General features: G+C 38.7%; 1 protein-coding gene across 16 annotated transcripts in view; it reads left to right on the top strand.

Moving 5' to 3' along the window:
- LOC127577286 (R3H domain-containing protein 1-like) overlaps positions 1-25,434 on the top strand; it is a 132,466-nt gene that overhangs the window by 68,870 nt on the left and 38,162 nt on the right. For 10 of the 16 annotated variants that reach the window (XM_052028459.1, XM_052028374.1, XM_052028365.1 and 7 more), the window contains 3 exons: positions 2,751-2,905; positions 7,176-7,277; positions 12,704-12,949. In XM_052028459.1, coding sequence (XP_051884419.1) covers positions 2,751-2,905; positions 7,176-7,277; positions 12,704-12,949 — 503 coding nt within the window. The remainder of the gene's footprint in view (positions 1-2,750; positions 2,906-7,175; positions 7,278-12,703; positions 12,950-25,434) is intronic. The other 6 variants (XM_052028484.1, XM_052028467.1, XM_052028475.1 and 3 more) reach the window with 1 other exon arrangement.

Raw genomic sequence — 25,434 nt, 5'->3', positions numbered from 1 at the left:
CATAAATTATGCAATAAAAGTTTTCCTGCTTGGATAATAAATGGTGTAAAAGTGAAGAATCACTGGACCGCTCCATTGCATATAAATTAAGCAAAGTAAGGGCAAAATGTTTATTAAAACATTTTTAGTGGATCTGATTTTCAGAAATGACTAGGACATTTTCAGATAAACATTTTTGAAGGATTGGTACGTGTGAACCCAATGATACCAGACTTGATTATTGTGCCTTGTATTTTTATTACTTAATATTTTCATTTGGTTGCCAAATTAGATGTATTCTTTTTGTCCTGTGCTTTTCAAAGATCATTTCTGTGGCCAGGCATAGCTTAGTGATGATCCTAAGTGCAGCAAAGTGACTGTATAAGTGAAGTAGATTAAACTTCTCAACCAATTATTATGCAGTACACTGTCTTGTCTGAGAAGAAATATTAATTTTCTAAATTCAGGTTGTCTAATGTCATTATTGGTGTGACAGCAACTCCAGTATCAAGAAGCAGTAATCACTCCCCAAGGGTGTTTAAAGTACTTGTTTCCTGATAATTCATTCTTTGCTGTAATAATAACATAGCTCTAACTTGTAAAAATTTTCACTAACTGTAAGCAAGTTACTTCACCTGTCACTGGCAATGGCACTCTGCATTTATTTATAAACTAAATGCTCCAGAAAAATATTTTTTGGAAGTTTGATATATTACTTTCTTTAAAGTCCTGCAAGGTATTGCTAGCAATAAGTAATAATTTTAAATCTGTTTTCATTGTTCTAATGTTTTCTTGCCATATATTCTTAAAATGTTGATGGCTTATGAAATTATTCCTGCAGAAATGAATAGAATATTTTCTGCTGAAATAAGAGTTTAAACTTTGTGAAAACCCTTTTAATAATGATTCATAAAATGTTTTAATGGCTTTAGCAGGTTTTCAATTTCCCCTTTTTAGTTTGAATATAATTTTAATTCATCATCTTTTTGAAGAGCACATTACCAGTATTTTGAAATACTTTTGGCATACAGAAATACCAAAGATCTCAACTACATTTAGAGTTAGAGCCCAGTTAATTTGCTTTCTAAAGTGAATCTTGCAAATAAAATTGTGAAATATAGAGATATTTAGATAGATGTTTTACACCAAATGTTATGTGCATTGTCCATGTTAGATATTTTATCAAAGTGAATTTCATCATTTTTTGAATTTACTTAAACTTATAAATACTGTAATAATATGTTGTGGTCACCAGAAGTAATTTGACTTTGGATTGAAAAGAACTTTAAGCTTTAAATTATAAACTTCTTGATTTTTATATTTCTTAAATGTTAACTTGGCTCGTTTATAATGAATATGATAAATATTTAATGATGGTTAGCACTTTGGCTCTTACTGAGTATCGACATGTTAAATAATTGTAAAAATCAGCTTGTTTTTTTTACATTTTGGTTATTATGCATATGAGATAAAAGTCCAAAGAGAGAATATGTCCTGTTCATTTATAATCTACTTTAAATGATATTCAAAACTGATAATCATTTTATTCCCATGCCTAATGTCCACGTGCACACCCACCTTTTGATTTCTATCTCAGAATAGAGAGGGCAAGTCTTTCCTAAGGCCATATCATAACAAAGATGACGTGACATTAACCTACCTAGAAAAGTACACTGAGCATTGTCAAAAATCATTACCTCAAAAAAAAATTCTGGCAATTTTGAAATAATTTGGATTCAACAGAAAAGAAGAGCTAATGATAGCTTAGATTTATGTTGAGCTTGCAACAGGAAAATATGCAAGGGCATTTCACAGAAGCCTAATCAGAAAGAAATACATTGAGATAGGCTGCAGATGATGTTTGACATTATTTATAGATGATAGTTGATGATGCAGGAACTGGAAGGCTGGGAAGTGGTAGACAAGAGAGACAATCTAGTGATTTAGTTAACCCCACATTTTGCAGCTGACCCCATGTATTCAGAGACTATTGCCAATGGAAAGGATGTTGTAAATGATGATTAGGTGGATGGGAGGAAGAGACACCAAGAACAAGTTCTGAGGGACTCCAGAGTCAATGTTCTAGATGAGAAGAGAAGACATGGTTGGAGATGTCCTGACTTATGGTCAGATGAAAAGAATACCCTTGGTAGGACAATCTCACTGAGCTGGATGATAGATGAAAGGCATTAGATGAGAACAGTGTGGTTGACAGTGTTGGAGGATGCTGTGAGATTGTGTGGGTGATCAGGGATAATATCCAAAAGTAACATTGAAGCTTAGTTTGGTGTGGAAAGATAGGAAGGGTAAGCGGCAGGGGAAGTTGAATTTATTGTCTCTGTCTTTGTGATCAAACAATGCACGAGCTCCTTGAACATACAGGTGAGTGTGGAAGGACAGGGCAGCAGGATTTAGAGATGCTTGGTAATGGAGGACAACAAAAACTGGGGATATCTGCTTCAGGGTGATTGAAGTATGATACTGTTTTGGCAAAAGGAGATGTGGCCCAGCTCTTTTGCTACTTGTTTGCATCACATTGTGATCTGCTTCACACTTTGTATCTTCCATGTGTATACTTCCTGATTTCACAAAGCTGAAGTACTAGGTTTTAATTTCCTCCTTTGTTTTCTGTTGACGGTGAGATATTCTGTTGTTTAATCTTAAATTTAAATCAAATGGATGCATATTTTAAAAAAAATGCTTACTCTGTATCATTTTAGAAGATCTTTTGTTAAATGTTATTGACACTTTAAATCATTCTCCCCTTCCAGGTCAGCCATTCATGAATCCAGATGGTACAACAGTCGTGTATAATCCCCCACCTGCCCAGCAGCCTGTGAGGAACCCTATGGCTGCTCCTGCACAGCAACCACCACCACCAACTGTTCCACAGCAGCAGCAAGTACCAAATCAGATCCTTTCTCAGGTTAGTTGATCATAGATTAAACCTAAAAATTACATTGACAGAAGATAAGGTAGTATAATTATCAATTTTTTAAATTGAACTGAAATTGAATATTGTTCTATATCTGTTGACTTTTATAATGCTCATTCTTATTGAAGTTGAATGTTAGAAGTTGAATGTTAAAAGTTGATTCTTGAGCTTTACTGCTTAGAAGTAAAATACATAGTCCATAAAATTTGACTGACTTGATAGTTATAGATCATAGTTGCATAAAATATTACACAGTTAAGTTGTTAATTAAACTTTCTGGATAGCATACCTATGACTAGCTGTGTGATCAGTAATTTCTTAAGATACTAGAATTTTTAGTAACATTCCATAGCAACCTTTTTTCACTGTGTTCTATTAACAACATATTTTTCAGTGATGTGGTGTCTTGTTTTGGGCAATTTTATTCTGCTATATTAGAATTAAATAGAGAAATTTGGTAGAGTATTTTACTGATTATGTCTAGAGTTATAAAAAAAAGAATCAAATCATGTATTTACACATGCAGTAAGGAAATGGGCAATTGTGTTAGACAAGGTACAAATTGGGTACCTGGATTTGGAAATAGAAAATGAGTGGAGTCAGATTTGAAGTGCTGGGTATGTAAAAAGTAGGCTGAAATTGAGGATGGACAACAAAAGATCTCTCTTCATACCTGTTTTACAATTAGGAACAGGAATGGACTATTTAGACCCTCCAATTTGGCCATCCATTCAATTAGACCATTGACTATCACAAACGAATCACCCTCTATTTTGAAATTTTCATTTCAGTGGTCTCAACCCCTCATTTAGGAAGCATGTTTCAGATTCCCATCTTGTATGTCTGAATCGCTAAGCACTAGGTTTAATACTGAACACCACCTTTCTGAGATGTGATCCCAAAATTGAACAGTATTCCAGTGAACCTTAATCAGAGCTTGAAATAACTGTAGCATACTTATGATATGGGCCAGATCATGTTGGCTACACTGGTGGTTCAAAATGAAACTGCTAGCACTTAACTGTTAAAACAGCAGTGTTTCTGGAACATCTGCACAAGTTGTGAAATGCTGTCATCCCAAATTCCTGACAGATTTGGAATTGGTGGATCAAAATTTTGCTGAGATTCTTTAACTTTTAAATTGGAGAATCACGAATCAGTCCTGCACCACTGTAGCTCTAGTACCAGATTCGAGACCACATCAAATTCAGTGGGGGTTAGAGGATTAGGAGGCAAAGGGCAATAAAGCTCTTTATTAAGTATTATTTTATCATGATTTTTTAAAAATTGTTTCTAAATGTTATAATTTTAATCTTGCAACAAAATTATTTTTAAGTTTAAATTATTTGCTTCAATTTTAATTATTTTTAACTTTCTGAAATTTATCTCTTGAATTGATTAAAGGAATGAAGGGATGTGGGGTTAGCACACAGAAGTGACATTGAGGTAATATATGAACCATGATCTTATTGAATGGCAGCGCAGCTATGAAGGGCTAATGGCCTTAAACGCTTCTATTTGTGCTCTTATCTAGAGGGAAAGTGATTTTGAAAGAGAGGATCAGCCATAATATTGAATTGCAGAGCAGGCTCAAAGGATTGTCAGCATCTGTGGAAAGACACAGTTAACATTTCAGGTCAAGCTCTTAATCAAGACTGGGAAAGACAGAAAATAAGAAGTTAGTTTTAAGTTGCGACGAAGGTTATGAGGGATGGATTCTTCTGCACCAGTACTTCTGCACCAATAAACCCATTGTCCAGATAACTTCTACAACTTATCCCTGGCATCCTTTTGTCTTTGTCTTCTCATCTTCTCTGCCCTTTCTATCCATTCCCCACTTTCTTGGCAATTTAAAACTAACTTTTATCCCCCACTCAGAAGGGTCTTCTACCTGAAATATTAACTGTTTTTCTCTTTCCATAGATGCAGTTTGACCTGCTGAACATTTCCAGCATTTTTTAATTTCAGATTAAGCATCTGCAGTATTTTGATTTTCAAGGGATTATATATCCTTACACCATTTTAATATTTTCTACCTATCAGGGAACTGGTCAGCCTGACATCAGTAGTGGGGAAGTTAATGGAGAGAATTCTGAGGGGCAGGATCTACCAGCATTTGGATAGACAGAGTCTGATTAGGAGGAGTCAGCATGGCTTTGTACATGGAAAGTCATGCTTGACAAACCTTTTGGAGTTTTTTTGAAGAGGTAACCAAAAAGGTAGATGAGGGTAGGGCATTGAATGTTATCTATTTGGTCTTTAGCAAGGCTTTTGACAAGGTCCTGCAAGGTAGGCTGGTCTGGAAGGTTAGGTCCATGGAATCCAGGGAGAGCTAGTTGGGTGGATTCAAAATTGGCTCGGAGGTAGGAAGCAAAGGGTGGTGGTTGGAGGTTGTTTCTCGGAATGGCGGCTGGTGACTTGCGATGTGCCACAGGTGTCAGTATTGGGACCCTTGTTATTCGTTACTTATATAAATGATTTAGATGCAAATGCACAAGGCCTAATCAGTAAGTCTGCGGATGACACGAAATTAGGAGGTGTTGATAGTGGAGGGGGTAATCTTAGATTACAGGGGGATCTTGATCAGTTAGGGAAGTGGGCCAAGGAGTGGCAAATGGATTTCAATACAGATAATTGTGAGGTGTAGTATTTTGGAAAGTCAAACTAGCATCGGACAGTTCATGGAAGGGCCCTGGGGAGTGTCATGGAACAGAGGGACTTGAGAGTGCAAGTGCGTAGTTCTTTGGAAGCGGCGTCATAGGTAGACAGGGTGGTGAAAAGGGCATTTATCACACTGGCCTTCATCATTCAGGGCTTTGAGTATAGGAGTTCGGGCATTATGTTGCAGTTGTATAAATCATTAGTGAGGCCACACTTGGAGAACTGTGTACAGTTTTGGTCACCCTGTTATAGGAAGGACGTGGTTAAACTGGAAAAAATGCAAAAAAAAAGATTTGAGGTTGTTGCTAGAATGAGAGGGCCTGAGTTATAGAGAGAGGTTGGCCAGGTTAGGTCTTTATTCCTTGAAACATAGGAGAATGAGGGTGACCTTACAGAAGTGTTTAAAATTGAGAGGTACAGATAAGGTGGACGGTAACAGTCTTTTCCCCAGGGTAGAGGAATCCAAAACTAGGGTATATGTATTTAGGGTGAGATAGGAAAAATTTAAAAGGGACCTGAGAGGCAACTTTTTCATGTTGAGTGTCCATGAATATATGGAACGAGCTGCCAGGCGAGGTGGTTGAGGCAGGGACAAGGGTGTCATTTAAGAAGTATTTGGATAGGTGGTACATGGAGGGATGGAGCCTGGAGCGATATGGGCTGAACGCAGGAAATTGGGACTAGCTGGGTGGGCACTGTAGTTGGCATGGACTTGTTGGACTGAAGGGCCTGTATCCGTGCTGTATTGCTCTATGACTGTATGACTTCTTCACTAGCATTTGAGTTTTCACTTGAACCCCTAAATATCTGTCTGCTCATCCATGATAACTTTCCCACATTCAGCTGCATCTGGCAGAATCTTGCCTGCACACTTCATGAATGATCCTGTCCCTTTGTCATCCTCTGTTTTCATCTACACTGCTTCACGTGTCAACTATCGTGGTGTTTTCAGCAAATTTAGATTAAAGGCTCTTTATTCTTTTATCTAAGTCGTTTACTGTTACTGAGAAAAGCTGAAATCCTATTACAGATCCTAGGCAGATAGAGCCAGTTCTTTCTTGCTGGATCAAAGTCCTGGAACTGCTACCTTCACCATTACATTGCAGTAGTTCAAGACTGTCACCCTCTATCACCTTGTCAAGTGAAATTGAGTGCTGACCTTGCAAATGACTACCACCTCTCTCAAATGAAAAATTGAAAATACAGTATGCGCAGATTATCTCTCCCTCTTTTCATTTCACTGACTAATTCCCTAACAAATTATTTGCCTAAATTTTTTGCAACATACTTTCATACATGCATACATTCAAGTTGCTGCTTTGAGGATATTAAAAGTTAATTATCTATGTGTTATGTAAAGCAGCTAAACCATTAAGGTGGTAGTTGAATTTCAAATGATTCTATTAAGTATTTACTGACTTTTAGCATTGAGGTGGTTGATATATACAGTAATGTATCAAGCAATTTATTATGACAGCATTTTTGTAAATTAATCTAATTGGTATAGTAAAATCTTAATGTACTTTGTGATGCTACAAAACCATTGGGTTTTATAAAGTTAATGTTGCTGAATTAACTGTGCAAACTGTTGCTTCTTCAGCCAATTCGGGCTCTGCAGTCTTCCTCACAGCCTATCCAGTACTCTGCGGTCTCTTACCCACCTCAACTCCTGCCAGTATCACCTACCCAGCAATACACTGTGGTATTGACACTCAATATTCTATTCTCATCTTTCAGAAGATCTTTTAGTTTATAAAGTCTTTCTTTTCTCTGCTGGTGGTTATTACTTGTGTAATTTGTTTTGTGTCATTCTTCATATTTGGCTGAATATTTTTTAAAACAAATTCCTTTATTTAAAGATTTTGTTTAAAACAAAAAGTGATCTTGTGTATCTGTGACTAAAATATAACTACAGCTATTATGCTTTGAACTTAAAATGAAGACAAAAGGGCAAATCCACAGCCTTTTCAGTGAACAGTTGAAACTGAGATAAACACAAAATGCTGGAAATACTCAGTAGGTCAGGTCAGGCAGCATGATGCTGCCTGCCCTGCTGCATATTTCCAACATTCCCTGTGAATATTTTATATTCTTACATCTGCATATTGTTTGCATTACAGTTAAAACTGAGAGATCTTCATATTTAAATGTGTGCTAACCATAACTTAGGAAAGCATCTTCTGTTTACTTTGAGTGTATTTCAACACAAAAGTTCAGCTGTGTGTTAAAAGATATCAGATGTAATTACTGTTGTCGACATTGTGAATTAAATACAAAAGGAGGATGACTTTTTGAAGAGCAAACTAGGAGTGCTTTCCGAAAGTAAATATTCTAGATGTCCTGAATGGTACATTAAATCTACAAGGGGAATAATACGTACCAGAATGTTTTAGCATAAAATTCAGTAATGCATGTTTGGATAATTTCAAGATTTATAATTGATTTTTAATATATTCTTGTTTAAATCTATGGCCATGGCCCACAGACTCTTCTAAGTGACAGGATGGACCTATTTCTCAATCGTACAGGACATTCCAGAAAGTTTAGAATTTGTAAAATGAACTGAGGAAGAAAGTTTTATAAATTTCCAAGATACTCTTCTGATTTTAAAATATCTGCTTCAAGGCCAAATAGAACATAGAACAGCACAGGAACAGGCTCTTCGGCCCATGTTGTGCTGAACAAACTAAATTAGTACTCAAACGCCCAACTAAACTAGTCACTTCTGCCTGCACAATGTCCATATCCCTCCATTTCCTGCACATGCATGTGCCTATCTAAGACCCTCTTGAATGTCTCTGTCTTATTTGCCTCCACCTCCATCCCTGGTAGCGCATTCCAGGCACCCACCACTCTGTCTCTCTGTGTTTTAAAAAAAAATTGCCCTGCTCATCTCCTTTGAACTTGCCCCCTCTCATCTTAAATGTATGCTCTCTGGTATTAGACATTTCACCCCTGGGAAGAAGATACAGGCTGTCCACTATATGCCTCTCGTAATCTTATAAACCTCTATCAGATCTCCCCTCAGCCTCTTCTCCAGAGAAAACAACCCAAGTTTGTCCAACCTCACCTTGTCGCAAATGCCCTCTAATCCAGGCAGCATCCTGGTAAACCTCTTCTGCACCCTCTCCAAAGCCTCCACTTCCTCCTTGTAATGGGGTGACCAGAATTGAATGCAAGACTCAGTTGCAATAACTAGAGTTTTATAAAGCTGTAACATAACTTCCTGATTCTTGAACTCAGTTCCTTGACTAATAAAGGCAAGCATGCCATAAGCCGCCTTTACCACCCTATTGACCTGTGTAGCCACTTTCAGGGAGTTATGGACTTGGACCCCAAGATTCCCTCTGCACATCAACACTGTTGAAGGTCTTGCCATTAACAGTGTACCGTTCCTTTACATTTGATCTCTCAAAGTGCAACACTTCACATTTTGCCGGTTTAAATTCCATCTGCCGTTTCTCCATCCAAATTTGCAACTGATCTATATCCCATTGTATCCTTTGCCAGTCTTCTACACTATGCTCAACAGCACCAATCTTCATATCATCTGCAAACTTGCTAACCCACCCATCTACATTTTCATCCAGGTCATTTATGTACATCACAAACAACAGAAGTCCCAGTACAGATCACCGCAGAACACCATGAGTCACAGACCTTCAACGAGAATAAGTCCCATCGACCACTAACCTCTATCTTCTATGGGCAACCCAATTCTGAATCCAAGCGGCCAATTCACCATGGATCCCATGCATCATCTGGATGAGCTTCCGATGAGGGACCTTGTCATACGGCTTACTAAAATCCATATGGACAGCATCCACAGCTCTACCTTCAATCACTTCAGTCACCTCCTCGAAAAATTCAATCAAGTTAGTAAGACACGACTTGCCCCACACAAAGCCACGCTGGCTTGTCCCTAATTAGGCTCTCGTTTTCCAAATGATCATAAATCCTATCCCTAAGGATCCTCTCCAGTAACTTCCTTACCACTGACATGAGACTCACCAGTCTAGAGTTTCCAGGATTATCCCTATTTCCCTTCTTGAATAATGGAACAACATTAGCTACTTGCCAGTCCTCTGGGACCTCACCTGTGGCTAGAGAGGACACAGATCTTGGTCAAGGCCCCAGCTATCTCACCTCTTGCCCCTCTCAATAACCTGGGGTATATCCCATCAGACCCTGAGGACTTATCCACCTTAATGTTCTTTAAGAGACCCAACACAACTTCCTTGTTTATCTCGAAATGCCCTAGCATATTAGCACACTCCACACTGATCTCACTATACTCCACATCCTTCTCCTTGGTAAATACTGATGCAAAGTACTCGTATCTGACCTCTCCCACATCCTCTGCCTCCAAGCAAATATTCCCTCCTTCATCCTCGAGTAGTCCTACTTCTCCCTAGTTAACGTCTTGCTCTTGATGTATGCATAGAATGCCTTTGGATTCTCTTTAATCCCACTTGCCGAGGACTTTTCACGGCCCCTCCTGGCTCTCCTAATTCTCTTCTTGAGTTCTTTTCTGGCTTCTTTATAATCCTCGAGGGCTCTGTTTGATTTTAGCTTCCTAAACTTTACATATGCTTCCTTTTTCTTCTTGACTAAAGTCACTACCTCTCTTGGCCTCAAAGGTCCCCTTACTTTGCCATCCTTGTCCTTCCTTCTTACTTGGAACATACTTGTCCTGTACTCCGTGCAGCTTGTCTTTTAAACGCCCTCCACATGTCAGATGTGGACTTGCCCAAAAACAGCTGTTCCCAATTAACTCTCCCTAGTTCCTGCCTAATACTCTCATAATTTGCCCTGCTCCAATTTAATACTTTCCTGCAAGGTCCATACATATTTGTAGTTATCTTAAAACTTAAGGAATTGTCACTGTTTCCGAACTGTTCTCCCACCTGGCCAGGCTCATTACCAGGTCCAGTACAGCCCTTCCTCTTGTTGGACTATCTACAGATTGACTTAAGAAACACTCCTGGATGCACCTAACAAATTCTGCCCCATCTAAACCTCATGCACTAAGGAGGTCCCAGTCTATATTAGGGAAATTGAAGTCACCCACTACAACAACCCTGTTGTTTTTACACCTTTCCATAATCTACCTGCATGTATGTTCCAGTGGCAATTGGGAGGGGAGGGAGGAAGGGTTCTATAGTACAATTCCATCAGATTGATTGCACCTTCCTTATTTTTGAGTTCTATCCATATAGACTCAGTGGATGAACCCTCTGAGTGCAGCTGTGCTTTTTTTTTCCTGATTAATAGTGCAACTCCCCCCTCCCCTTTTACCTCCTCCTCTCTTTTTTCTAAATCATCGAATGAAATGTTCCAAAACGTAAATGAAATTAATTAACATAAAAATGCTAGTACAAGTATTATCTGTAAGGGGGAAGGGTATTTTGAACAAAAACACACCATGTTTGTCACTCACTATTTAAAATTTTGGCACAGTGCCTTAAACTATCAGAATGCAGATCGCAGTTAATAATCCCAGTGTTTAAGGTGAGAATGTTTAAAAAAAAAACTTGCCTTTGGGTTAGTTTATTGCTCCTGCATTATTTAAATGTAAATGGATTTTATTCATTGTACTAAGATAATCTTTTAATACATTTCTTTGAATTTATACTAAGTAAAACCTAACACATGCAATCTTTGTGTCTGTATGTGAGAGATGGAGACTTACCTGATTTCATGGTTTGGCTCATTGACTTTTCAATAATGCATCGCTTAATTAAAGGAGGATAATATTAGACTAAATTATTCTGTTCCCTGTATGTATCATTTCAAAATAAATGAATCTTCATTTGATTAAGGCATTATTCTTCAGAAACCAAGCTAGAAACCAGTGTTTGGCTATATGTAAACACTTGCATTTAAGTGTTCACTTCATATTTCTTGTTAACCTTGAATATTAAGAAGGCTTTGACATATACTTGACTCCTCCTTGAGCTCCATAGTGTAAATATTAATGGTAACAATTATCAAAGGGGAACAGAATACAAAGAAATTTTATTTTATCAGTGGGGTTGCTGAACTGAGAGTCATGCTAGGATTCAGTAAATAATGTATCTGACTCTAAACAGACACAATTTAAAATTTGCATTATTGATGTTTTTTGTTGTTTTAAAAAAAAAAGCAACCTTCATAATATTGGTAGGAAGGTGGTCTGAAAAAATGTCTTCATTATGCACCATGAAATCAAAAATATATTACTTTGGAATGGTTCAAATTGAAAATGTTTCTCCTTGTATACCATAACCGTTGTTAACAGTACATGAGCTGGATTGAACCTCTGCCTAAAATCTCCATTTATGGTCCCCATAATCCTGCATTCAGGTTCTCTCTAACCCACTCAGCCATCTCACTGGTCTCCCATACCCTGGGGTCGAGCAGTGAAAACTTTGCTGGCTACAGCTGGCATACTGAAGCGGCCTCATCTTTGATATGTCCCTGATTGGTTTGCACAGATAGTAAAGCACTATTCTCACATTTGCCAGCTGTAGAAGCTGTAAGTGATTTTTAATAGTTTATGAACATATGGCATTCAGAAATTTTAGAATTGTTAAAATTGAAGTAATTCAAATAACTTAACATCTGAAGTACTTTAAAAATAAAAAAGTGGAAAATTAAGATGTATAACACAATTAAAGATATTTAAACTCAATTTCTCTCCAGCCCACTTGACAATCTCACTGAGATAAACTTTTTCCTTCCCCTTTGCCTCCTATTTCAGAAGGCATTGATGTGGACTCATTTCTGTGCCATGTTGCAACTGGTGCAGAATCTGAGAGGTGATTTCCTAATGTAATGTTGGTGAATCCCTGCCCCACAACTGGACTGAATGTGGACAAGTGTGGTACTACCTGTTGTCCAGTAAGTCCCAGACAGCACTTGAAAGTACATGCTTGGAAGTCCAGGATTTGTACTTGTCCAGATGCCTTAGAACTCAATTTTAATTACTCTTCAATGAAGTTTAGGTACTTTTCGTGATGTTTAATCAAATCTATTTTTTGTAATGGCTTGATAAACATCTGCATGCTTTTTAAATTTGTGTAATGAGAAGGAGTCCCTTTGTTATTCATAGTCCTATTTTAATTGCAATTTTTATTATCTATGCAGCAAGAAAGTCTTGGTGCTCAGTTTAGCCAGATGAGCCTTTGCCGTCAGCCATCTGCTGAAGTTCCAGATGCCCATACTGCCATATTCCCATCATCAGTTGTACTTCAGCCGCAGCAGCAGCAGCCTGGCTTTATCATGGCATCCCCAGGGCAACCCCTTCCTACTCCTGGCTATTCTGCCTCTGGCCCATCAGTTAGCCAACAAGTGCTTCAACAGCAGGGATATGTACAGCAGCCGATTCAGCAGGTAAAAAAATTTGATTTTCAGTTATTTTCCTTTCTCATTGCAATCTTCTCATTTAAGATTTATCCATCTGTAATCGATGCTTGTGAAGTTGCCCCCAAACTGATTTTTTTTGTTGCCTCAACCTCTCACTATTTCATCCATGATCCATCCAGAGAATGTTTCCACTTGGAAGATAAGATATCTTTATTAGTCACATGAACTTTGAAACACACAGTGAAATGCATCTTTTGCGTAGAGTGTTCTGGGGGCAGCCCACAAGTATCGCCATGCTTCTGGCGCCAACATAGCATGCCCACAACTCCTAACCAGTACGTCTTTGGAATGTGGGAGGAAACTGGAGCACCTGGAGGAAACCCACGCAGACACGGGGAGAACATACAAACTTCTTACAGACAGTGGCTGGAATTGAACTCTGGTCGCTGACACTGTAATAGCATTACGCTAACCGCTACACTATCATACTCGTGCCTTTTTATGATGGTTAATTTTGTTCCATTTTCTGAATGGTATCGTGAAACAACTTTTTGTACACTGGCGGAGACGCAAGAAATTCTGCAGATGCTGGAATCTGGAGCAATACACAAGAAGTTCTGGAGGAACTCAGCAGGTCAGGCAGCATCTGCTGGAATCTGGAGCAATACACAAGTTCCTCCAGCACTTTTTGTGTTTTGTACACTGGCTTCTGTATTTGTGCTGCCCAAAACTCATTTCATTTCTGTTTAGGTGTAATGAAACAATACTCTCCCATTAAAACTAATATTGCTTCCTTGTCCCAGACAGCATCTGAAAGTAAAAATCTTTATTTTAGGCCATGTTCTGTGGCATATTTTATCCTATCCTGTTTATATGCTTAATTAATAGTACATTTTGTACAATTATTCATGTAATTTTATTTAAATTAAAATAGTTGTAAGGGAGCTGTGGGCCTAACATGCTGTGATTCATCCTTTCTTTAATTGCCTGATATAATTTTGTTTATTTAAAGTTAAAGAAGGGAAATAAAATAATATCGACAGAAGAACATGTTTGGATCAGCTAAAGATTCCATCTTTTTGGGTAGTAGGGACAAATGGGAATGTTGTATACGTGTTGAAGTATCTTACAGTTTAGTACTACTTTAATGCATAGTGGCATCTCAGTAATGAAACCTGGAGAGAACAAGTAATCCTGTTCAGTATATTGAAGATGAATTGGTATGTCGTGCCTCGGTCACAGTTGTTATTTTGAGGCAGTCAGCTATTTGATTCTGGCAACAAAAGAATATTGGCCTTAGTTGAATATTCTTATTGTGGTGAGGCATGAAACTGGAAGAAAATGAAAAGATGAGTTTTATTTTTTTTGTGTGATTCTTTCCTTCATTGATAGATGTTGCAGGGGATGAAATGTACACAATAACATGAAGGATGACATAAGAAATAGGTCGGAAGAAAAGTTAAAAATAATAACCTCACTTTTATAATACAAACAGCTGCTTATATATTTCAAGGAATGCCTCAGAAAATATTACAGCATAAGACTCCTTGCACAAGTTTTCTAATATATGACTGATATAACAGTTTCCACAGAATGTGCAAGGAAAGTTTAATTGGCCACGGCAGCTAATAGTTGTTTAATACAACAATATTGACTTTCATCCTCTCATTAATGTGGGGAAGTATAAGGTCATGCAGGCATCACACACATAATCATCATCCAAATGGAGAGAGAGTGCAAATGAGTGAAGTTCAGAGGGATCTAGGTGTTCAAGTGCATGAATCACATCAGGTAGGTCCAACAAGTATTTGAGAAAGCAGGTGGCATTTTGGCCTTTACTGCAAAGGGGTTAAGAGTTTAAAAAGAGGGAGGTTTTGTTACAGTTGTATGGAATATTAGTGAGGCTGCACCTCAAATACTGTGCACAGTTTTGTTCCCCTTGCTTTAAAAGGATATAATATTGTTGGAGGCAGTCCAAAGGTTCACCAGGGTAATTCCTGGGATGAGGGAGGTGGCTGGTTTTGGTCTGTGTCCATTGAAGTATAGAAGAATGAGAGTGACCTTATTCAAATCTATAAAATCTTCAGGGGGCTTGACAGGGTAGATGTTGAGATGTTTTCATGAATGGGACAGTCACAATTTAGGAGACAGTAACATTGTAAGGAGCTGGTCATTTCAGATTGAGTAGTATAGAACTTTCTTCTCTGAGGGTGGTGAACCTCTGGAGTTCTCTGCCCCAAAAAGAGGCTAGATCGTTGGAAATATTTAAGTTGGATTTAGATAAATATTTGGAAGATTGGCGAATGGAGGGCTTTGGGGTATGGCATATATTGAATGGCAGTGCAGACCTGATGGGTCTGGTAGCCTACTCCTGCTATTTTCTTGTGTTCATCATCCTATATTAAATAGCATGACAAGATAATGCAAACGTTAAAGAATGGCTATTTTCCACTTTTCCCCAGATGAAATACAAGTATATGTAAACAATTGAATCATTGGATGTTTATTGCATGTTCAAGCAAGAGTTGGTAGCTCTGGCAGAGAGGTGGCAAGTAACGTTGAAGCCACTAAAGAACCAGGCAATGACCGACTGCAACACGAGAAAGTTTAACTACTTACCCTGGAAGTTAAAGGCATTACCATTGCTGAGTCCTCCACCATCAATATCCAGGTGTTCACTGTTTACCAGAAGCTCAACTGAGCCAACCACAAATACTGTAGAGAATAGAGCAGTTCAGAAGCTGATGATTCTGCAGCGAGTGACTTGTATCCTGACACCTCAAGACCTTTCCTCTCTCCACAAGGTACAAATGAGGAGTATGATAGAAAGCTTTCTCCTTTTGCCTAGATGAGTGCAACTCTCAAGAAGAGGGATGGGCAGGACTGGCAGCTCAGTGTTCCAGGGTACTCATGCAACAGGTGTGATAGAGGTGGTGGTAAGAGAGGAGGGGAGTTGTGATATTGATTAGGGAAAGCAGTGCTTAGAGAGTATATTCCTGGGGGAATGTCCAGTGAGGATATATGGGTAGAACTTAGAAATAAGGAGGAGGTGATCACTTTGGGATTGTACCATTGCCCCCCTCACCCCTGCCCCCCAGTAGCCAGCAGAAATTAGAGGAGCAAATATGTCTGGAGGTCACAGATAGTTGTAGAAATAATAGGGTTATAATAGTAGGTAATTTTAACTTCCCTAATATAGCTTGACACTGGCACTGACACTGCCAGGGTTAGATAGGGCAGAATTTGAAGTCGTCTATGTGTGGAGCCATGTGAGATAGGTGAATACTTCTTGTCTGGATTTAATGTGGATGAGGTCTTGGAAGCTAGTGAGTTCAGGGAAGAGAAAAGTGATATCCTGAAACAGATAGACTTTGTCAGAAGAAGTGTTGGCAGTCTTGAGATGCCTAAAGTTGGATAAGTCCTTGGTGTCTGACCAAATATATCCTTGGACATTGTGGGAAGCAAGAGAAGAAATTGCTGGGGCTCTGGCAGAGATTTTTGTATCTTCGTTAGCTACGGGTGAGCTGTGGAAGACTGGAGGGTAGCTAATGTTGTGCCTTTAATTAAGAGGAGCTGCAAGAACAAGCTTGGGAACTACAGGCCAGTGAGCCTAACATCAGTCGAGGGAAAGTTACTGGAACGGATTCTGAGATTGGAAAGGCAGGGACTTATTGGGGGTTTTCAGTATGGCTTTGTGCATGGGGAAATCGTGTCTCATGAATTTGATTGAGTTTTTGAAGAAACGGCTAAGAGATTGATGAGGGCAGGGTGGTAGACATTTTTATGTGGACTTCAGTAAGGACTTTGACAGGGTCTGGCATGGTAGGCTGATCCAGAAGGTTAGATCACATGCGATCCAGGGTGAACTAGCGAACTGGATACAAAATTGGCTTGGTGGAAGGAGTCAGAGGGTGGGAAGTGGAGGGTTTTTTTCAGATTAGAGGCCTGTGACCAGTGGTGTGCCGCAGGGATTGGTGCCTGGTTCCCTGTTGTTTTGTCATATAAACGATTGGATGAGAATGCAGATGGCACGATTAGTAAGTTTGCAGATGACACCAAAATTGATGGTGTAGTGGGCATGAAGAAAGCTGCCTAAGGTTACAACAGGATCTTGATCAACTGGGAAAGTGGGCAAAGGAATGGCAGATGAAATTTAAGTCAATTTACCAATTTGGGATGTACAATTAGTGCTAGTCATGCCAATTGATGTGCAGATTCTGAAAATGGATTTAAAAATAAAACCTTTTGTCAACAAAACCACTGTTGTCACTGCCTTTTCTGAATCTCCCATGTTAGCTTCCATCTCCAAGCTACATTTCCTTTTCAAAGGCCTTAAAACTGTCGTCATTTCCCCACCTTTGTTCCCATGAAAACGTAGAACATAGAACAGTGCAGCACAGAAGAGGTCCTTTTGGCACACGATGATGTGCTGAACTAGTTAAGATAATGAAAACTAATCCCTTTTGTCTGCACATGGACTATATCCCTCCATTCTCTGCATATTCATGTGCCTCTTAAATGCCTCTATCATATGTCTGCTTCCCTGATGATGTATTCCAAGCACCCACCACTCTCTGTGTAAAAATAAAACACAGCCCCACACGTCTCCTTTGAACTTGCTCCTCTCATCTCAGCTGCATGCCCTCAAGTATTAAACATTTCAACCCTGGGAAAAAGATACCAGCTTTCTAGCCATGCCAAAAGCCAACAAATAGCTTGGATCTGATGGCCAAAACCCTATATGAAAAAGATGACTTTCCCCTTAATAGATAAAATGTTTTTGATCTTCCACAGTTTCTTAGATTCTAGAATGGTTTCTGCGGATTGTAAAGTAACAAAATGTAGCCCTGATACTGGAGCAAATAGGGAAAAGTAAATCAAAACCCATAATGGCCACTTTGATTATCATTCAAAAGGGAAATGTAAGGATCTGTTGTCAAGGAAAAGTAGCAAGGTGATTAGCTTGGGTAGGAATTAGTGTTTGGCATCCATTACGTTTTTTTTGAAGTTATCATAACTTGGCAGAGTAGATGAGTGAATGTGATATTTTTGAATTTTCAAAATCATTTGGTAAGGTATCACAATAGAAGTTGTTACACAAAATTAAGGGTTTGAGATTGGTACCATATCATTTATATTAAGGATTCATTAATAGACATAACAGGATAGGAATCATTGGATCATCTTTGGGCTGACAAGCTATAACAGTTTACAATCTACACCAGTGACTTGGGTAAGGAGACGAAGTGTAATGTGCCCAGGTTTGCTGATGGTGAGCAGCAGGTGAAATACAGTGTGGAGCTGTGAGGTTATCCATTTCATAAAGAACAATAAAATAGCAGAATATTTTTAACATGAGACTCTTGGTATTCAGACTCAAGGACCATTGCATCCTTTGGCCTGAATTGCAAAAAGTAAAGCAATTGTCTTCATTTCTGAGAAATCTTCATGTAGGGATAATGTTTATTTTTGTAATTATGCAGTGCCTTGGTGAGATCAGACTAGATTATAGTATGCAAAAGACTAAATGTAGAGTGTCATGAATATTGACTAATTTCTGGAATGAAGAGTATGTCATTTAAAGAAACATTGAGTAAAGCAAGATATACTTCCTTACAAAAAGTAGTTTACATTTATAGTCAGAAACAACAGCTTGGTAGGAACATGTGATCCTCTTGAAATTGACACATATTGACTTGGCATCTGTATTTACAAGAGAATAGCAGACAAAACCTCCTGAGGGAAGCTGATACTGAATTGGGGATAGTCATGCCAAAATAAACATCAGGCAATTAACAAAAATTGGAGGGGGGGTGGTGGAATTAATGAGAAACATTTTTTTAAAAAGTGACTTGGGTATTTTTTTAAAAGGGAAGAGCAAAACAATACAATCAGAATCAGATTTATTATCACTACTTGTATGATGCGAAATTTGTTGTCTTGCAGCTGCAGGACTGTGCAAAGACAAAATTACTATAAATTACAAAAATAGTACAAAAAAAATAGAGGTTGTGTTCATTGGTTCAGAGACTGTTCAGAAATCTGATGGTGGAGCAAAAGAAGCTGCTTCTGAATTGTTGAGTGTGGGTCTTCAGGCTCCTGTAGCTCCTCCCTGATGGTAGTAATGAGAAGAGGGCTTGTCCCAGATGGTGAGGGTCCTTAGTGATGGATGCCACCTATTGAAGATGTCATCTGGTGGGAAGGGTAATGCCCGTGATGGACCTTGCTGAGTCTGCAATCCTTTGCAGTCTCTTACAATCTTGTGCATTGGCGCCTCCATACCAGGCTGTGATGCAATTAGTCAAAATGCTCTCCACCATACGTCTATTTTGCCATTGTCCCTGCTCTGCCTTTCAGTAAGATCAAGGTTAATCTTTTACTAAAGTAAATTTTCCTGCACTAACCTTAAATTCATCAGTGTCCTTAATATCAAAAAAAATCATCTTTGTCTTGAATGTAGTCAGTGATTGAGCCTCCATTGCCTCTTGGGTAGAGAATTTCATAGATTGACTACCTTCTGGATAAAGAAATTTCTCATCTTTGTCATGATTTATCATCCATTTATTTTGGTATATTGATACCACCGAGGGAAATGTGATGCCTACATCTACCCTGTAAAGCCCTGTAAGAATTTTGTACTGGTCCATTTTGCTTTATCTCTCCTCCTATGACAAACCAGCCTTCCCAGAATTAGTCTGGTGGATCTTGGACTGCATTCTTTCTGTTACAAGTATGTCCTTCCTTGGGTAGAAAGATCAAATTGTACGTAATATTCCAGTGAGGGTCGCCAGAACCATGTACAATTGGAGCAAAGCATTTTTATTCTTGTATTCAAATCCTCTTGCAATGAAGACCATGATACTGTTTCTCCTCCTACTTGTTTGCTTCAAGTTAACTTCCAGTAATTTGTGCGTAAGGGCATCCAGCTTCCTCTTGTTGACCCACTTGCTTTTAAAGCGAGTCAACTGCCATTAGAGCCAAAGAGGCATTCAAACTGTTGAGAAGTGGAACTTAGTCTTTATTAGTACTCAAATCACTTAAAATGTACAGATGTTCAATTAGCTTTGCATTTAACCCACTGTTCTAGTTTGTTATTCATTATACTAAATTGTAAGACTCAGGACTTAAATACTACCCACCCAAGGTTAATTAGCCAGACTAACTCTGGTGACTTATCGTCTTTACTCGCTTCTGAACTCTGGGTCTTGCTTTTATGGTGGTTGCTCCCAAGATGGTGCTGCCAGTGTCTTCAGTCTTTATTTGATGTTTACTTCTGTTCTCCCAGATCAAGGCCCTCAAAATTCTGAGATCATTCATCCAAGGGTTGTATAAATAAGTCATGTCTGCTTCATTTTTTCTCTTATCCATCCTTAATTTAATCACCTTTTCAACCACATTTGCTGTATTGTTTTCATAGCCATCCCTAATTTAGTCACCTTTACCATGTCTGCCTTATTGTTCTCTTATCCATCCATAATTTGCTTAGTCTGTTGTTTAGTTTCACTTCCCTTCTCAGAATCGATTGGTGCTCATGTAAAATTAGCTTGTTTCTTAATAATGCTTTGTAAAGGTTTGGCTGCTAGCCACATAGCTACACTATGTCAAACCTTTCAATCTCACTATTTCGCCATAGTGGATCACCTCATTTTTTTTCCACTTTATATTTCATTTATAATGTCCTTGGCCATTCATTTAACCTGTCTATATTCCCCTGAACACTCCCTGCATCCTTCTCATAGCCCTCACTGCTATCTATCTATCACCAGGAAACTTGGATAATTTATATTTCATGCTCTTATCTGAATCATGGGTGCAGATTGTGAACAGCTTGGGTACCACCACCAATCATAACCTCCCAAATGGAAGATGATCCATTTATTCCAAATCCCTGTTTTCAGTCCTTCAACTGATCCCAGTACTGTGTGCTAATTTTGTTTCATAATCTCTATATACAGCACCTTATATGAAGGACTTTTGCAAGTTCAAACACATTACATCAACTGGTTCACCTTCATCTATTCTGCTTGATGCAGTCTCAAAAAAAAATTCAAAGATTTGTCATACATTTTCCTTTCATGTGTCCATATTGACTCTGCACAGTCCTCTATTTCTAAGCCGCCTTACCATTTCCTAAATAGTTTGTTGCATTTTAGAATAACTCATCTGAAGATACCAGTTTTTTTTCTCTCCCTCAAATATTGAGGTTATATTTGCTGTTTCTAAAATGTGGGAACTGTGCTAGAATCTGGAATTTTGGAGGATGATAGCCGGTGCATCCACAGTCTTCACAGCTTCTGCCTGCAGAACCCTAGGATGCACGTCATTAGGTCCTGGGGATTTTTTACCGTTTGGGTTCCATTAATTTCTCCAATAGCCACTTTATAATAAAGCTCATTCAAATGAAGTCCTCCATTATTTCCATTAAGTTTTCTGCATCTTCCATGAAGACATATACAAAATATTCAAATAATTTCTTATTTCCCAGTATAATTTATTCTGTCCCAGTCTACAAGGAACCCAAATTAACTTTTGCTAATGATTTGCTTTGTACATATCTTTGGAGATTCCTATCACTGTATTCTACTTTCCCTTTCCTTATCCTTGCCTTAGCCTTTGCTGAATTCTGAAATCTTCCCAGTCATTGAGCTTGGTGCTTTTATTTCTGGCAACATTTATGTGCCTTTTGCTTTGATCTAATACTATCTTTAATTTCTTTTGATAGCTGCAGCTGGACCAACTTGCATGTTTCTTTTGTCTTAAACCAGTTCTTGTAAACTAGTTATTCTTTAAATGTCAGTCATTGCTTGTTTGCACAACTTTTAATGTAGTTTCTTGGTCTACAGTAGCTGCAGTCTACCACACCTTGTGCCTTTTATAATTTGCTTTACTCAGATTTAAGACCTCAGTTTCAGATTATTTATTTTATTTTATTTACAGCGTGGTAACAGGCCCTTCTGGCCCAACGAGTCCGCGCCGCCCACTTTAAAACCAATTAACCTACCCGTACGTCTTTGCAATGTGGGAGGAAACCAGAGCACCCAGAGGAAACCCACGTAAACACGGGAGAATGTACAAGCTCCTGACAGACAGCGACGGGAATCGAACCCCGATCGCTGGCGCTGTAATAGCGTCAAGCTAACCGCTACACTACAGTGCCACCTCTCGCTACTAAATCATTTTCAATTCATAGACAAAGCGCAATATTATGATACCAATTACTGTATGTGGTCTCTTTTACAACCTTGAGGCACCAAAATACTCTGCACAGGCAATGAAATATAACTAAATATAGCCGCAGTGCACAAAACAATGTAATCCTCAAGACCAGATGGTTTCTATTCCATGGTTTTAAAAGGAGAAGCTTGAAATTGTTTTTGTTTGTAACCCTGGAAAATAGGTTTTGCCACTCTGCTCGTTAATAAATGTGAGGAAGTTAAAGCAGGAAGTAAAATGTCGTAGGCCCAAATAAGTCCCCGCCAATTTTAGTTGATTGAAGAGACTGCAAATAGATTTGTTGAGGATAGCTCATGCATGACTAAGCTGATTGAAATTTTGAAGAGATGACAGAAGCAGTGGCCAGAGTAATGTCAAATATCTTCTAAAATTTGCATCTTTCGATAAACTTCTTCAGTAGAGCCTGTTATAAGATGTTGAAGCTCGTGAAATTGAAAGGACATGATTAGGAAATTGACTGACCAGACTTGAGATAACTGGCAGATCCCCAAACTGGCAGAATATGACTGTAGCAGTGCAGATGGAAGCAGTAAATTAGGATTAAACTGATGGGCAAAACTGTGGCAAATGGATTTATTTTCATTGCTAACATTGTGCTTTAAAGAGTTTTTTTAAAATGTGTTATTAGATTACATGTAGGATCAACAATACTTATCGCTAATCTCACCCCAGCATTATAGGAAACAAACCAAAGTCTACCAGAGAACTATTCCAAAATGCACAGACTGTCCACCCATTTACTCCCATAGAATGTTTATGATATGTGTGTCAGCCACAAAATTTGAAACAGGGCAATGTGCACATCTGAGCTCACAGAAAGCAATCATTTTTTACAGTAGATACATTTATTTAGAAAACAGTACAGTTAAAGTGGCAGGAACCAAACTGATGACGAGTATTATAACTTTTTCCAGCAAAGGGTAGTTTCTCCAGGAAAAAAACAAATAGAACTGCTAACATGGTTAACTAGTTACCACAATTAGCATTATTCAATTGTTGCATACAGATCATATGTGTGTAACATTAATCTCAGTCACAGAGCAATGCAGTCATAAGGTTTGATTGAGAGAAATTGATATTGGTTTATTATTGCCAGATTATTCCGTGCATAAGCACATTGAGGGAGTAACAAGGAAAACAATGCCGAATATAGTGTTACAGTTACAGAGAAAGTGCAGTGAAGATAGACAAAGTGCAAAAGCCACAATGAGGTAGATTGGGAGATCAAGAGTTCATCTTTTTGGATATGAGAGGTCCATTCAAGAGTCTGATAACAGTAGGATGGAAGCTGTCCTTGAGCCTAGCGATACATGCTCTCAAGCTTTTGTATGTTCTTCCCGATGGAAGGGGGAGTGAAGAGAATGACTAGGGTGGGAGGTGTCCTTGATTATGTTGACTGCTTTCCCATGTGTAGATGGAATAAATGGAAGGGAGGTTAGCTTTCACGATAGACTAGACTGCATTCACAACTCTACAATTTCTTGCAGTCTTGGGTAGAGCAGTTGCCATACCAAGCTGTGATGCTTCTGCCTACCACGCTTTCTATGGTCCATCTGTAAAAATTGGTGTCATCTGGGACATGCAGAATTTCCTTAGCCTTTTGCTGATAGTTACACCAAGGAAATTGCATAATTGTGAACACCTGTTATGGAAATAGTGCTGGCATTTTCTGCAGCTTTAGACAGTAAAGTCTTGGAGTCTGTACCTGTAGGTTTACCAAGGTAATACCAGGAATTAGAAAGAACAGTCTTGAGGCGTTTTGATCTAATGGGTTGTTGCTACTGCAACACACAGTCTTAAGTATTTAAGAGGTGTTTAAAATGATGATTGGTTTTGATGACACAGATGAGGAAAGGCCCATTTCCCAGGATTAAGAAATAATTACTCAATTTAAAAACAATAACTAAGAGAGTAGGAGATAATTCTCATACAGTGGGTTGTCAGAGTATGGAATGCTTGGTTGCAAAAGTACAGTTGGGGTAGAGGCTATGGCTTTTCATGAAAGAGCAAATTTTATTTGAATCAGAGGGACATGCATGCAGGCATGGGGAGACGATAAAGCAATAGAGTCAGGTTTGCATTAAGAAAGAACAAATGTGATCAGTGAAATGGCTTCCTTCTGTACTTTAAATCTCCATTTTATTTTAGTTTCCACAAAAGGTAGATGTGACCCACACAATTTGAATCTGAAAAAGCTTGAAATGCATTGTAATGAAAGTACAGACTCACTTTCCTCACTGAATATCGGAACTGCCAGATTTCTATTGACCTTGGAAGCCAGTGACTGACCTACCACCTGAAATTTAAAATTTTTGAAACCAACCTCAAACTGTTTTTAGGGGCGCTACAGTTTCTATTAGGAAACGTGTTGGGTCATGTTAGCAAAGAAGCCTATATGTAGTTCATTGGGCTATTAATAACATGTATCTGTGTATTTTTACTGTGTGTTTATGCATTATTTATTAATATAATTACTCTTGAATAGATGCAATTTTTTATTGCAATATATCTGTATATCAACAAGTGCAGCAAGTTCTCAGGAAGTAAGTATGACTCTTAAATTGGGGCTAGGTTGTGCTGTCAGTTCCCTGGTAGTTCTGCTGGGAAATGTCAGCTGCCTGCCATGCACATGCCAGCACATTTGAGACTGCGACATGGAAATGCAGACCTTGGAGCCACAGAGTACGACAAAACAGAAATAGGCCCTTCAGCCTATCCAGTCCATGCCAGCTTGGAAGGTCTGCACTTCCATGTCACAGTCCCATCTACCTGTACCCAGATCATATCCCTCCATACCCCTCTCATTCATGTACCTATCCAAACTTCTCTTAAATGTTGCAATTGAGCCTGCATCTACCACTTCCACTGGCAGCTCATTCCACATTTGCACCACCCTCTGAGTGAAGTAGTTCCCTCTCAGATTCCCCTCAAATATTTCACCCTAAACCTATGACCTCTAGTTCTAGTCTCACCCAACCAGAGGGGAAAAAGCCTGCATGCATTCATACCCCTTATAATTTTGCATACTTATATAAAATCTCCCCTCATTCTTCTGCTCTCTGGGGAATGAAGTCCTAACCTATTCAGCCTATCCCAAAAACTCAGGTCCTCAAGTCCCAGCCACATCTGTATAAATCTTCTCTGCACTCCTTAAAGCTTATTGATACCTTTCCTGTAGGTAGGTGACCAGAACTGCACACAATACTCTAAGTCTGGCCTCACCAATGTCTTGTACAACTTCAACATAACATCCCAACTCCTGTACTCAATGCCCTGAT

The sequence above is a fragment of the Pristis pectinata genome, chromosome 1, assembly GCF_009764475.1.
Source record: "Pristis pectinata isolate sPriPec2 chromosome 1, sPriPec2.1.pri, whole genome shotgun sequence".
NCBI classification, from domain to species: Eukaryota; Metazoa; Chordata; class Chondrichthyes; order Rhinopristiformes; family Pristidae; genus Pristis; species Pristis pectinata.
The sequence above is the reverse complement of the archived record's forward strand: the minus strand, read 5'-3'. Positions and strand labels throughout refer to the sequence as shown.